Raw genomic sequence first — 13,443 nt, 5'->3', positions numbered from 1 at the left:
AATTGAAAAGAATGTAATTCCTCTGAAACTGAGGGAAAAAAACACTTCTTTTTTTCCTTTCAAGGAAGCAAAAGGTGATAAAATGGTTTAAAAAGGGGGACAAAGTATTGATTTGGTCTCTCATTATTATTTGTGGAAGTTATAATTCTCTACAGATAGATCCCGTGGAATTTTTAAAATCCATTTATTTCTAGCACAAAAGTGAAACTTAGAATATACCTTACATATTTCTATTTCCTTCACTGGCCTCTTAACCCCAAGGCAACACTGTTAATCCTCCATAAAAGTACAGTACAGTTAGAAAACCTGAAAAATTTACATCAATTCAGTCTTTTCAACATGCTGAGGAATTCTGGGCACTGTTGTCTTATCACATCTACCACATTAGGGAAATCAGCAGAGATTACTCGTTGACATAAGGCCAGCATGCTAAACAATCTTTCATTCCCCTCATAATACAAACCCTGGTCAAGTTTGAAATCTTTGCTCTGAAACATGCTCATTGCCTCTAAATTCAGTGCACAGACACCCCGCATGAAAGCCTTCTTCATGGCATCTTCATAATCTTGTCTCTGGTTCTGCAATTCAATAATTTCAGATCTGGCCTCCTCAAGTGCACTATTTACCTAAACCAAGAAATAAAAACACTTAATTAATGACAATCACATACCGTGTTTCCCCGAAAATACGCCAGGGGCTTATTTTATTTTGACCCACGAAATATGGCCTTGGGTTTATTATCGGGGGTGGGTGGGGTAGGGGTCTTATTTGCGCCAGCCGAGCGAGTGGCCGGCACTGCTCTGATGTGTCCTGTTACCGCCCTGCGTCGGGCTGGGCTTTCTTTGCGAGGGGGACAATCTGGGGAGTGAGAGAGTTAGGAAGCCGGGGCTGGCGTGGGGCCGTTTCTCCAGTCAAGCGTCTGATTCATCCCCAGGGGTGAGAGTTTTGCCTCCTCTCTGCCCCGGCTTGGAAGCTGCAGAGGAAGCCTGCCATGCCCGGCGAGGGGGAGAGAAGAGACGACAAGAGAAGGCAGGTCTCGCTCCACACCTCACTTCTCCTCCACCCCTCTCGCTAAAGAGACGGTGGGGAAGGGAAGCAGCCTGGATTCTGTTAGCATTGGGGCGGGGTGGGAGGAGTTGGGCTGCGACATACGCGTCCTACCCAAGACTTGCAGCTCCATCGTGTTTCTCGCTGTTTTGTACAGGGAAGCACCCTGTAAAAAAAAATCTCGCGAGTTCAACTTCCCTGGACAAAACAGCAAGGAACACGACGGAGCTGCAAGTCTCGGGCAGGACGCATGTCTCGCAGCCCAACTCCTCCCACCCCGCCCCAATGCTAACAGAATCTAGGCTGCTTCCTTTCCCCACCATCTTTTTAGCGAGACGGGTGGCAGGTGGGGTGGGGGAGAAGTGAGAGGTGTGGAGCGAGATGTGCTCCTCTTGCTGTCACTTCTCCCTCCCCTCCCCGGGCATAGCAGGCTTCCTCTGCAGCTTCCAAGCCAGGGCAGAGAGATGACGAAGGGTGAAACGTTCACCCCTGGGGATGAATCAGATGCTTCACTGGAGAAACGGACACACGCCAGCCCAGGCTTCCTAAATCTCTTGCTCCCCAGATTGTCTGCCTTGCAAAGAAAGCCCAACCCGATGCAAACGCCGCCTCAAGCCACCTCTTCATCCTGGTGAAACTACGTTTTTAAAGGATGATCTGCCGGGGGGGGGGGATTTCCTGCACATTGGCAGTGGCGTCTCCCGATGTCCCAGGGGCGAAGCAACATCCCATAAAGGAAGGCATGGAAATCCATACAACTGGGGATGTCAGAAGAAGCCTTGTGAGAAGACGCTGCTGCCAACGTGCAGGAAATCTCATCCCCCTCCCCCTTCAGATAGTCTTGTGGGCTGGCCGGAGAAGTCTTCAATGAAATTCGCTCTGTCTGTGCCTCTGCAGGCAGCAGTATCTCCTCGCAGGTCTCATTCTTCCTTCTCTTTGGCCGATTCTCATATATTTTCAAGCAAAACACTGCCAAGAGAGGGAAGTATCTCTTCTTCCTTCCTTGCCAAACTTTGAGTGTAGACGTAACGTTTCACAAAGCTCCTTAATTCGCGGCTGTTGGCTCCCTTGCTTTTTGTTTTTTATACACATACCGACATACCGACCCTTCCTGGGAATGCCGTTTCCCACTCCCAAGATTCCGTTTCCAAGGAAAGAAGAGCGCTGGGGCCGCACTGGACTTTCCCCCCTGCCCTGACTCCTGTCAGCCTCAACTTTGCTCCTGAAACCCTGCGGGCCACTTCTCTGCTTGAGCTCAGCCGAAGGGGGGGGGTTGAGGGCAAGGGCGAGATGAAACTGATTGCTTCCCCTTTGCCTCCTCTCCCAAAAGCAGTCTCGGGCGGAGCCACTTTTGCAGCAGGAGACTCAAGCCGGCCTTCTGAAGGGTACTGTAACAGCAGCTATCCACAATTTTTTTACCCTTATTTTGTCCCGATCCACGTGGCTCACTGGGCCACGTGGGTCGGGACGAAATAATGATTTAAAAATTGTGGATAGCTGCTGCTACAGTACCCTTCGGAAGGCCGGGGCGAGGAGCGTCGGGTGCATTATTGGCCTCCTGCTGCTTTTGTGGCCGTAATCGATGGCAAAGGCAGCCGCACATGCCGGAGGCCACAGCCTGAGCAGCACCCGCAAATCAGCTGTTTTTTGAATGGAAGCCGGATCAGCTCAACTGATCTGATTAAGGAGCCGAGAAGCGCTGAGGTGACTAGGGAAGGGAAGGGCTTCCTTCTGTACTTGCCATGGCACCCTTTCACTTGGGCTTATTTTCGGGGAAGGGCGTATATTTACACCCACCTCAAAAACCAGGCAAAAACCAGGCGTGGGCTTATTAGCAGGACATGTCGTATTTTCGGGGAAACACGGTAGGATATTTGATACAATTTTGAGATGAGGGGAAATTGTAGTTAATTGGGGCTCCTTTACACAAAAGAAAGAAGTAAAATGGAATAAGAACTGAGTTACAATAATTTTTTGCTTCTTGACTGCTGTAAGGGAAGGGAACAATAGTCAATGTTTTATTTTTTAAAGATGAGACAGTACCAGTATGTATATTACAGAAATGGTGTGACTACAATGGTAAATGGGATGAGTTCAAGCAGAATGGCTCCTTCCTAAAACTGTATACCAGTGATGGCGAACCTATGGCACGCGTGCCACAGGAGGCACGTGGAGCCATTTGTCAGGGCATGCGAGGCACTGCCATTAGCTGAGTTCACCCTTTTTTAAAGCCATTTTTCGCCCTCCCCAGGCTCCAGAGGCTTTATAGGAGCCTGGGGAGGGCAAAAAGAGCCCCCCCGCAGGCTCTCTGGAGGCTTCATGAGCTTCCCTGACGCCTTCGGAGCGCTCAAAACGATCTCCGAGCAAACAGGAAGTGACTTCCGGGCGTCCGGGGGGGCGGGGGAGGCTGTTTTCACCCTCCCCAGGCTCCTATAAAGCCTCTGGAGCCTGGGGAGGACGAAAAAAGCATGTAAAAACGGGGGGGGGGTCGCGCCTGTAGTGCGCGCATGCGCACTGGGGGGGTCACGCATTGCATTATGGGTGCGGCACGCCCGCACACGGCCCCCCTGCACTCCCCCCATTTATGGCACGCAAGCCAAAAAAGGTTCACCATCGCTGCTGTATACCCTTTCCCACTTGGGGATGAGGCTCTGTCTTGCACCCAAAAGAAAACCAGAAGTGTAGGCCGCTTACTGTTTTTAAACTTACTTGTCCTTTTGCTTTATGGAGCAGATAATCAGAATGTCACCTTTGCCTACAATAACCCTATTTAAATTTTCCTGGAAGTAAATCCTATGGGTCCTTTCTCCTAAAGTCAAATATTGTCAAAACCAGTTTTTGTCTAATTTAAATAACACCCTTGAGTGCTATCATATCAGACTTCTTTCCTCAAGGCTAAACTTTCTCAAATATTCCAAGCTCCTTACCGTTTGAAGTTTGGATTCATACTCATTGGTGAGTGCAGCACGCATAGATTCCACACTTGACTGAACAGCCTTTTCCATGTCTTCTTTACATTTTATATTAAAGCTGGATCGCCAAATCACCCAAACTTTCCTCAGCAAGACTAATTTATACAGCCGATCAGCCAGTTTGTTTGCGTACAACTGGAAAGGAATGTCAGCAAAGCAGGTCTGAGTTTCACCACACTTTATTTAACTCTTCCCAAAACAGGACTTTACCTGTACTATAGTTGTACCATACCAGAATTTGATAAAAAGTATGAAGTATATACTGCAGTATCTGTAAAGTACTTTTATACTGTATAAACCTTAATACAATTATAAACAAACCCTAACTTTCAGCATGAAATCAAACAAAAGCTTGAATTGACATTGGACATGTTAAAATTCAGATTTTATGCTTTGTTGGCATTACAAACCAGAAGGGATGAATAATGTTGTAACACTTTTTATGTTCATGGGATGATTGTAACATAATTCTAAACAGCCATAACATGATCCTAAAGCACAAAACATTATTTTTAGACTAAATGCAAATGCAGTTTACTGTGACAAGTTTATTTATAGAAAAGGACAAAGGATTCCACATAGAACTGTAATTTGATCAGTTTTTTAAAATATAGTTTTTCAAATAGGATTAAAATATATATATATATATTGATTAACATGAGCAAATCCATATATACCTGTTCTCTGGCCTTTTGTTTGTTCAAAAAATGCTGAAGTCGCCATTTTGTGAATTTTTTCATTAACTCTATCCTGTCCTTTTGTTTCTCAATTGCATGTGTTAGATTTGCAATTACCTGAACAAAAAGAAATTAGAAAATGCATAAAGAACATTAACTATGAAATTAATTTGTTTGAACTTGGCCATTAAAATTAAGTACATAGACTAAGGATAGAGAAATATTGCTCTCCAAACAATTACTTGCTGCAAAGGCAGTTCTTAATAGTAACCAACAAGGAAAATGAGGACCATGTAAAGATTCCTCCAGTAAATTAGAACTTGTTACCTCATCCTTTCTCCCTAAGGAAATCTCGTATGTATGTAACAATTCCTTCAAGTTCTCCATCTGATTAGTCAATTGTCTCACATCGGCTGCATGCTTTTCTCTTTCTTGTCTCATCTCTAAGGTATGATGTTCAATAAAATGAAGTTTCCATTTCCTCAGCTCAGTCAAAACATTAGTCTTAAAAGAAGTGAAGGAGTTGTTTAGTAGACAAATAAAGATCAGGCTGAGTTATTAAAGGCTGTCTGAGTTTTTAAAGGCTAAGGACACAAGTGTTTTTTTAGTAAAACATAGAACGGTTTAAAGTGCTGCACTTGAAATGTTGAGTTTCCACGACAGATGTTAATTATCAATGCTATCCTAAGGAATATGCAAGAAACAAAAAAAGGATATATGCCTTCCTCTGGCAACTGGTTTGTGAGGAAAGTATTCAAATAACATATTTAGGTCCCAAAACAAGATGAATGACAATTAAGTAGCAACATCCTTTAAATGTATTATGTCTGGTTCCAGGCACTGCACTTTTTAAAGGAGAGAGAAATTGGAAAAGGTACAGAGTAACTGTAGCAGGGTAATGTATCTTATGAAGAAAGACTGAAGGGCCTAGCCCTAGTATGTTTAGCCTTGGAACAAAGCAGCTGTAGGGAGATACAACTGAACTCTTTAAATATCTGAAAGGAAGCAGGTGAAAAAGAAAGTAAATACATGTTCTGTCTTATTCCAGAATGCTGGGCACAAGTTATGCATTTAAATTATGGGAAGAAAAGTTACAATAGTTACAAAATACTTCTTTACAGTAAGAATAGTAAGTTACCACTTATATGAAGGTGGTGGCTCTATTTCATAGTTGCTACACATTACTATATCAAATTCAAAGCAAGGTGAAATTCAATTAATTAGAAGAAAGATACCGGTATTTTCTGTTTAAGGTATGGACTTACTGTACATATTTATTTAAATTTCTCCTATGTTCTGTATAGTTTCAGGTCGTTTATGTAACTGCTAAGCTTTAAGTTACTTTACTTTAAGTTACTTTAATGTAACTTAAAATGAAAGCATTCTAAGCACTTTGAATTCCAAAAGTAACAAGGAAGGGTTGGGACCTTCTTAGCCACCTGACATCCAAACTATTTAAGAACAATTAGATCAACAATTTTGCACACAATTGCAATGGATGGAGAAACAGTATGTTGCTTCTCCCTCCTTGTTCTATACCTTGTATAGCCTGAATTATTATTTTTTTGCTATTTCTTAAAAGAATCAGATTGTGATCAGTCATATGAGATCTCAGCAACATTTATACCCATATTTTTTTTTGCTAGCTTTAAATTTAAACATAATTATATTAAGTTCGATTTTTAAAAGATTTATTTTATACACACACACAACGGTATAGCCACGTAGTCAAAAGGAGATGTCTTTGGGGGTATAATATTCCAGGCAAAGACTGAGGAAAATAAGATACAATGAACCAGGTTATCCACAGCAGAATTTAACACATAGTACACAAATTACTTACTTTAAGGCTACCACTCCACAGATCAAGAATGCTCTCTATGTGGGTCACTCTATCATCTGAAAGACTTATGTCAGTTACGTATGTCCCATGAAGATCTCTTTGACTAGATGAGGACCCTGGTGAAGTAGTTTCTTCTGAACGGATTGGGCAAAGTCGTTCCATATCCATATGACCTGCCTCCTTTACTGACGCTGAAACTTTAAAAACAGAAAACCAACTATGCCTCTAATATTGTATTACTGTACTAGATTTGGTTGGATTTGCAGAGTATAAACTGAAAACAAAAGTGTATAGAAAATCCAATGCTTCTGCAAAAGACCAATGCTATCTTGTAGCATCTTACTGACTTAAGATACAACAAATTTGCTAATCTTTAATGGGCTAAAAATATCCTTTTTGCTATAACAGACTTTAACACGAATAGCTCCAATTATTTTAAAAAACTAATTCTTTTTTTTTTTTTAAAGTAATACATTTTAACACCTGGCAGCTTCTGTAAAGAATACACATCTTTTTAAATATATAATTTGTGTTGGATAAGAGAAATGTCTTTTAAATTCTGCCACAAAGGAGAGCAATAATAATATGTGAATATTTGTCTAATATCAATATGTAAGGGGCTGCCACAAAGAAGAGGGGATCAACCTATTCTCCAAAGCATCTGAAGGCAGGACAAGAAGCAATGGATGGAAACTAATCGAGGAGAGAACATACCTAGAATTAAGGAGACATTTTGTGACAGTTAGAACAATTAATGAATAAAACAACTTGCCTCCAGAAGCTGTGTGTGCTGCAACACTGGAGGTTTTTAAGAAGAGACTGGACAACCATTTATCTGAAATGGTATAGGGTTTTCTGCCTGAACAGGGTTTGGACTAGAAGATTTCCAAGGTCCCTTCCAACTCTTTTTGTTATTTACATGTGTGTTATGGAATAGAAAAGCTATATATGTAATAAGCTTCTTTGGTGTTACTTTTCCTTTCTTTCAAAAAAAAAGTACTTATTTTTAAAAAGTAGTGGCAGCTTCATATTCATTAGGGAAGCTATTTTTGAATAAAAAGGGTTCCATATACTGTAATAATTAGTAACTTAATAACTAGATAATAATTGTTCATATTTACAATTGTACATATTTACAAGTAAATGCACCTGAAGACCATAGTGGACTTGATTAAACGAGACAGTATGGTATAACAGACATACGTTAATACAGGTGTATGTGGGTACAAGCAGGTTATAACTATGGGAATTCATTTGTAAAAACCAAAAGAAATCACCACCAGATTAGGTTTATATATGAAGCTAACATAACTTCTAAGGCTATCCTCTTTCTCATCCTAGTACTTATACCTTCTATCCTTGTTGTTCGACTAGTTGCTGCAAGTTCTGGGGTTCTTCCATGGCACCTCCATTTCACTCCTGCACTTTCATGCCTGTAGTCACTCATTCCTGGACTCTTTCCTATTTCAGATAAAAAAGACTGGCTATATTTAGACAGGCAGAATCAAATACTCAGCTCTGCACTGTTCACGCCATTGATCCGAAGTCTTCTGTTTTAATATTAGTGCTAGCAATTGGTAATACCTAACTGGACTACGTCACCTATCAATAAGTACAAAAAAAGAGAAGAGAATCTACCTATAAAAAGAATTCGACTCTAGGGAAACAGATGCACAGACTTTTATTACTTGCAGTCAGAGTGAAATACAGGCAGGAATAGAAGCAAGAAGTAGAAAGACTGCAATCAGGCAGAAATATTTGCATGAGGAAGTGTCTCTTATTTTATCTACTAAGTTTATATGAAATGGGGATACAAGATTATGTGAGACATTTCTCACATGATGACTCTAAATCAACTAGTCTTTCCTGAATGGAACATCTTTCTAATAGTATTTTGCAGTTTTATAAAAGCCATTTGAATGAGTGCCAGTTTATAGATAATAGCACCGTCACAAGTTTGATGAAGTACTTCAGAAGGTGGTCAAGCTTTAGGGCAGATTCATTCAAACACAAGTGCTCCTTACTGGAATATCATCACCTCGCTGAGAAGCAATACAAAACATACATACATGTGCCACTGTTCCACTGTAGCTACTGTAGCCTTACACATTTTGAGATTTAGTTAACTATGTTGATTAACACAGAGCAGGAAATTAAATTTGTGCTAAAACATTCAAATGCAAGATTTAACAGTATGGCCTACTTTATTCTGATTTTCCCCCATCAAGAAACAGAACTTGTTTTAAATATAATCGTCCTTAAATCTAAATTCAAGGGAAGGTTTTTGACTAGTAACTAGAGCCATCTTTCAAAATGCACTACATCTAATCCATAGACTGTTGTTTTATTCAATTTAATTTTTTTTTTTTTGCAGATATCAACTTCGCTATGTGCTCAATCAACTAGAAAGTCTACAATCTATGATTTACCTCATAAAATGAAAAGTACCAGAGAAAATCAGGCAGCAAAACATGATGGCATCCCAATTTTCCAAGCCATTTTTAAAGGTAAAAATACCCTGAGATGTAAGGGCTTCCTAAAATTAAAAATATAATTAGTTATAATGCAATCTACTTACCTAGCTGGGATATTTTCAAAACTATCACTTTCTACTTTCATTCTTCTTTCAACTTGTCTACATTCCTCCTTTCTATTCTTAAAGCTTTTCATGGACCTTCCTGTGCATACATTTGTGTGGGAGCACAAATGGCATTTTATATTATAAATGCCTGATAAGGGAATATGGCTTTCCTTCTTGGGAACCTAATCTATCACTGACGGATAACACTATGCCACTCAGAATCATTCACAAATAGAGGAGACACCAAAATCAACAAGCTAATATCCTGTATGTTTGAATGTAACAGCACACATTTGGTCAATGTATTTTATGGTAGGCTATTTTGCATTCAATCCTACCATTTCCAAAAACAAATACACCCCCCCAACTCCTACAAAAAACACATGTAACAAACATGATGGATATAATGATTTTCTATACTTGGTCCTCTCAAAATATCCATTTTAATACAAAGACTTTCTGCCTTCCATTTACCATAGGCTGCACAGCTAGGGTCACCAGGGATGTCAAACTCAAGGCCTGGGGGGTGCATCCAGCCCGCGGGGTGCTTAGATTTGGCCTGCGGGGCCACCCTGGAAACAGCGAAGGTCCTGCCTACAGAGCCTCTGCTAGTGGTAACTGAGATCGGGAGGGTCGCACACAGCCCTCCTGAGTTTCATTTTCACTGGCAGATGGTTGCAGGAGGCTGTCAAAGCCAAAAACAGAGCTCAGGAGCCCATTTTCCCTGGCAAAGCACTCAAGCCACCATAGGCACCCCTGACATGAGTGATGTCGAGCTGGCCACATCCACCCTGGCAACATCTACCTCGCCCCCTGAGGTAAAATACAACCCTGATGTGGCCCTCAATGAAATCGCGTTTGACACCCCTGATCTACACTTAAGAAGGTCCAGTCCAAACTTCTCTGGACAAGTATTTAACCAACACAGATGTGCTAGACTCATCCAGGAGAATGGTAATTGGTCCTCAACATCACCATTAAAGCAGAGAAGTATTGTTACCTCTAATACTTGAGAATTCTGCAGCTACCTCTCCAGAAGGTTTCAGAGAAGAGGAAATAGATAATTTTTTGGCAGTATTTTGTCATAATAGGTTAGGATTTAAATACGAAGTTGATCAGTGCTAGCCTTGCAAAATACTGTTTTTCTCATTAGTGTCAAGACGTCTTGACACTGTTCTTAGAATACTAAAAATTCTAGAATCTTCCCATTATTTGAATCTCAGCAGTTTCTGCAATATGCTATTAAGAAGCTGCATTTCAACAGCCATGCTAGTTCCTCATTCAGCACTCTATTCCTAAAGGTTTTATAAATGCAGTTATGTGGAACATTATTATTAATCTGACATAATCTGAAGAGTTCTTTTTAAAAAATGCAAAAGAAAATATTTTACTCATAATTATGTTTTATATTAAGCACCAAAGAAATGTGAGATGTCTGCAGGTTCAGTAGGTAAAGAGGAGAAGAACTGGGAACAGTGAAAAATTTGGTACAATCTAGGAACTAGGTTTGTGTGGAAATCAAAATAGCAAGGTAGGTCTGGAAGAAGATAGGTTTCAATAGGTTCAATCATGAAAAGTTACAGGTTAACTTTGGGCCATCTGCCTTTTGTTCTCCTAGACTCCCCATGTTTTTTTTGCTTGGGTGGGGTAAATAGTATCAAAAATTAAATTTCTTGAACAGAAAATGAGATAAAACATAATATAAGAAGCAACTACTTAGTTATAAGGAGGACTAAGAGTTTGAGCTGGTCAAAATTTGTGGCAGCTATGTCCTTTCCCTTCCTACTTAATACAATCCTTTTTACATAGTATATTTAGACATGAATTCCCTTGTTCAAAGAACATTTGTTTCCATTAGATATGTAAATGAATGGAGCCCTTTGTCACTAATTTCATACTGCTTCTCTACAGTTAGTCATAACCAATTCTTTGCTTTCCTTTTTAGCTCCAGATTATGGGACTTGTTTTGGCTGCAGGTTGGGGTTCCCTAATTATAAATGGACATCTGTAATCACCTTCCTACTATTTTACTAGTGGGCAGAAAAAATATTATTGCCAAATCAAGACTTGTTTTCATAACAGATATATATGGCACTTAGAGTATAACAGCCAAAAAAGCTAACCTTCTATGGATAAAAGACAGTTTCATAGTTCCAGAGAATTATGTTGGCACTAGTTGTAAGATGTCACAATCATTTTTAAATTGGGAATGTTTCCCATTTTTTATGTTTTTATCTAGATTTTTTGTCAACCACCTAGAGTGATTTAAGATGGGCAGCTGTATAAATCTGCAGAATAAATAAATAAATCACCATGCGCATAAATGTTTTTACAGAAGATAGGTTCCTTGGAGGAAGAGTTTTTCTTTAAGCTTTTTTTTTTGTTACTTGGACAAACAAATAGGTTTTCTTTTTATGCAAATCTAAATTGTGAACGAAGAACAGAAATTGGAATTCCAGCCAGGGTCCAGGGCTACCATTATGCAGCTGGGTCAAACTGATGTTAAACATTATGTCCATTTGAAGTATACAGCAGATGTTACACAACCACATATGTGAAACAAACATTTTATTAAAGCCTACTACATCTTAGATTCTTAGACTCCTGCAAGTCCCTTGACTGCAAGGTGATCAGACCAATCAGTCCTAGAGAACACCAACCCTGACTGCTCTTTAGAAGGCCAGATCCTGAAGATGAAACTCAAATACTTTGGCCGCCGAATGAGAAGGAAGAACTCACTGGAAAAGAGCCTAATGCTGGGAATGATTGAGGGTAATAGAAGAACGGGATGAGAATGAGGTGGCTGGATGGAGTCACTGAAGCAGTAGGTGTGAGCTTAAATGGATTCCAGAGGATGGTAGAGGACAGGAAGACCTGGAGGAACGTTGTCCATGGGGTCACAATGGGTCGGACATGATTTTGCAACTAACAACAACAATCTTAGATTCTATGCCAGTATGGACACTGAAAATAATTGTAACTTTGCTTTTTCTTTTCAAAATTTTAAAAAAAACCACTAGTGTTATTTTAAATAAAAGGTGCCTACAAACATTAGAACTATAATGATGTAACATATTTTGAATGTCTTTGCATGCATTAAAGTAGCATTTAACATTTGAGAAAAGTAGATATTCATAGAACTGATACTTTTAGAAATGCTTCAAAAATATTTTTCTGGCTAAAAACCAGTGATTTGTGCAAGTTACTAAATATATTTCATGTAAGTAAATCACACTCACAGTGTGATTCAATATGAAGAATTCTATATCTAGCTTAGCCAACAATACTTCATCTAGGATATTTGTAAAAAAATACAGGACGTACACAAGCTGTCAAACTATGCCACAAAACCTTTTTGATGTAAATTTTACTATAAATTAACAAAGCATTTTGATTTGGATGACTTAGTAAAGGAAAATTACAAATAATTGTATAGAAATTGTGAGTATATTTCTATTGGAAAACAACATTGTAATTAAGTTATGGAAAGGACTTATAGCTGGGTGATAAAATAAAAAATATCTCAGAATAAATATCAGGACTCGTCAAATTCCAATTTTCTGGACTCTCCAAATCCTGAAGAACTTCAGTCAATCATCACAGATGAAAATGAACCAGATGAACTAAGTGCTTGATTTTAGAAGTTAATTTTCTATAATTTTTGCAGGTTTCACTAGTGGATAGATAGTTCAGGGTAATGGCTAGCTCAAAAGCATATATATAACTCTCAAGCACTAAACTACATAGCATAATCCACATACCAAAATAAAAAAGGCCTTCAGCCTACTCAATTAGAAACCCTATTTTTGCCATGGATTCTCAATATCTATGGAGATTCTTAGTCATCCAGGTCATAGTTGTCCCAAAGGTGCTTTTTCAAGAGGCAACTGGACTTTAGGGTCTTTCTTTGAAGATGTTTTGCTTTTCATCCAAGAAGCTTCTTCAGCTCTGGATGAGAAGTGAAACGTCTTCAAAGAAAAACCTCCAGTTGCCTCTTGAAAAAGCGCCTTTGGGACATGGATTCTCAAATTTCAGCATGGGTGGTCTTGCACCTTTAATTTGTTTATAAAATAAGCCGGCCTTTATGTGTTGAAAAAAGCTCAGTTTCAAACATGTTACCTGCAGGTATCTGATGACCCTCCATGTGATCTGATTGTCGTAATCCACTTGGCTCAAATTTAGGGGTAACTACTGCATAACGAAGCAACTCTTCATATTCATCCTACAATAAAAAGATAAATATTTGTTGCTAAGTGAAAACTACACAAATGCTTTATTGTTATTTTCCCATACTAAAAATATAGATTTATGGAAAAATAAGAT

General features: G+C 39.4%; 1 protein-coding gene across 25 annotated transcripts in view; it reads right to left on the bottom strand.

Moving 5' to 3' along the window:
- Nucleotides 1–13,443, bottom strand: part of POC5 (POC5 centriolar protein) — a 32,279-nt gene that overhangs the window by 13,222 nt on the left and 5,614 nt on the right. For 24 of the 25 annotated variants that reach the window (XM_081944240.1, XM_081944244.1, XM_081944245.1 and 21 more), the window contains 7 exons: nucleotides 13,240–13,342; nucleotides 7,890–8,000; nucleotides 6,540–6,736; nucleotides 5,024–5,200; nucleotides 4,697–4,813; nucleotides 3,975–4,154; nucleotides 464–626 (listed from right to left, as the gene is read on the bottom strand). In XM_081944240.1, the coding sequence (XP_081800366.1) occupies nucleotides 464–626; nucleotides 3,975–4,154; nucleotides 4,697–4,813; nucleotides 5,024–5,200; nucleotides 6,540–6,736; nucleotides 7,890–8,000; nucleotides 13,240–13,342 (1,048 nt within the window). The remainder of the gene's footprint in view (nucleotides 1–463; nucleotides 627–3,974; nucleotides 4,155–4,696; nucleotides 4,814–5,023; nucleotides 5,201–6,539; nucleotides 6,737–7,889; nucleotides 8,001–13,239; nucleotides 13,343–13,443) is intronic. The other variant, XM_081944251.1, reaches the window with a different exon arrangement.

The sequence above is a fragment of the Natrix helvetica genome (genome assembly GCF_964273705.1).
Source record: "Natrix helvetica genome assembly, chromosome: 2".
NCBI classification, from domain to species: domain Eukaryota; kingdom Metazoa; phylum Chordata; class Lepidosauria; order Squamata; family Natricidae; genus Natrix; species Natrix helvetica.
Note: the sequence above shows the minus strand (reverse complement) of the source record. Positions and strands in the feature narration are given on the sequence as shown.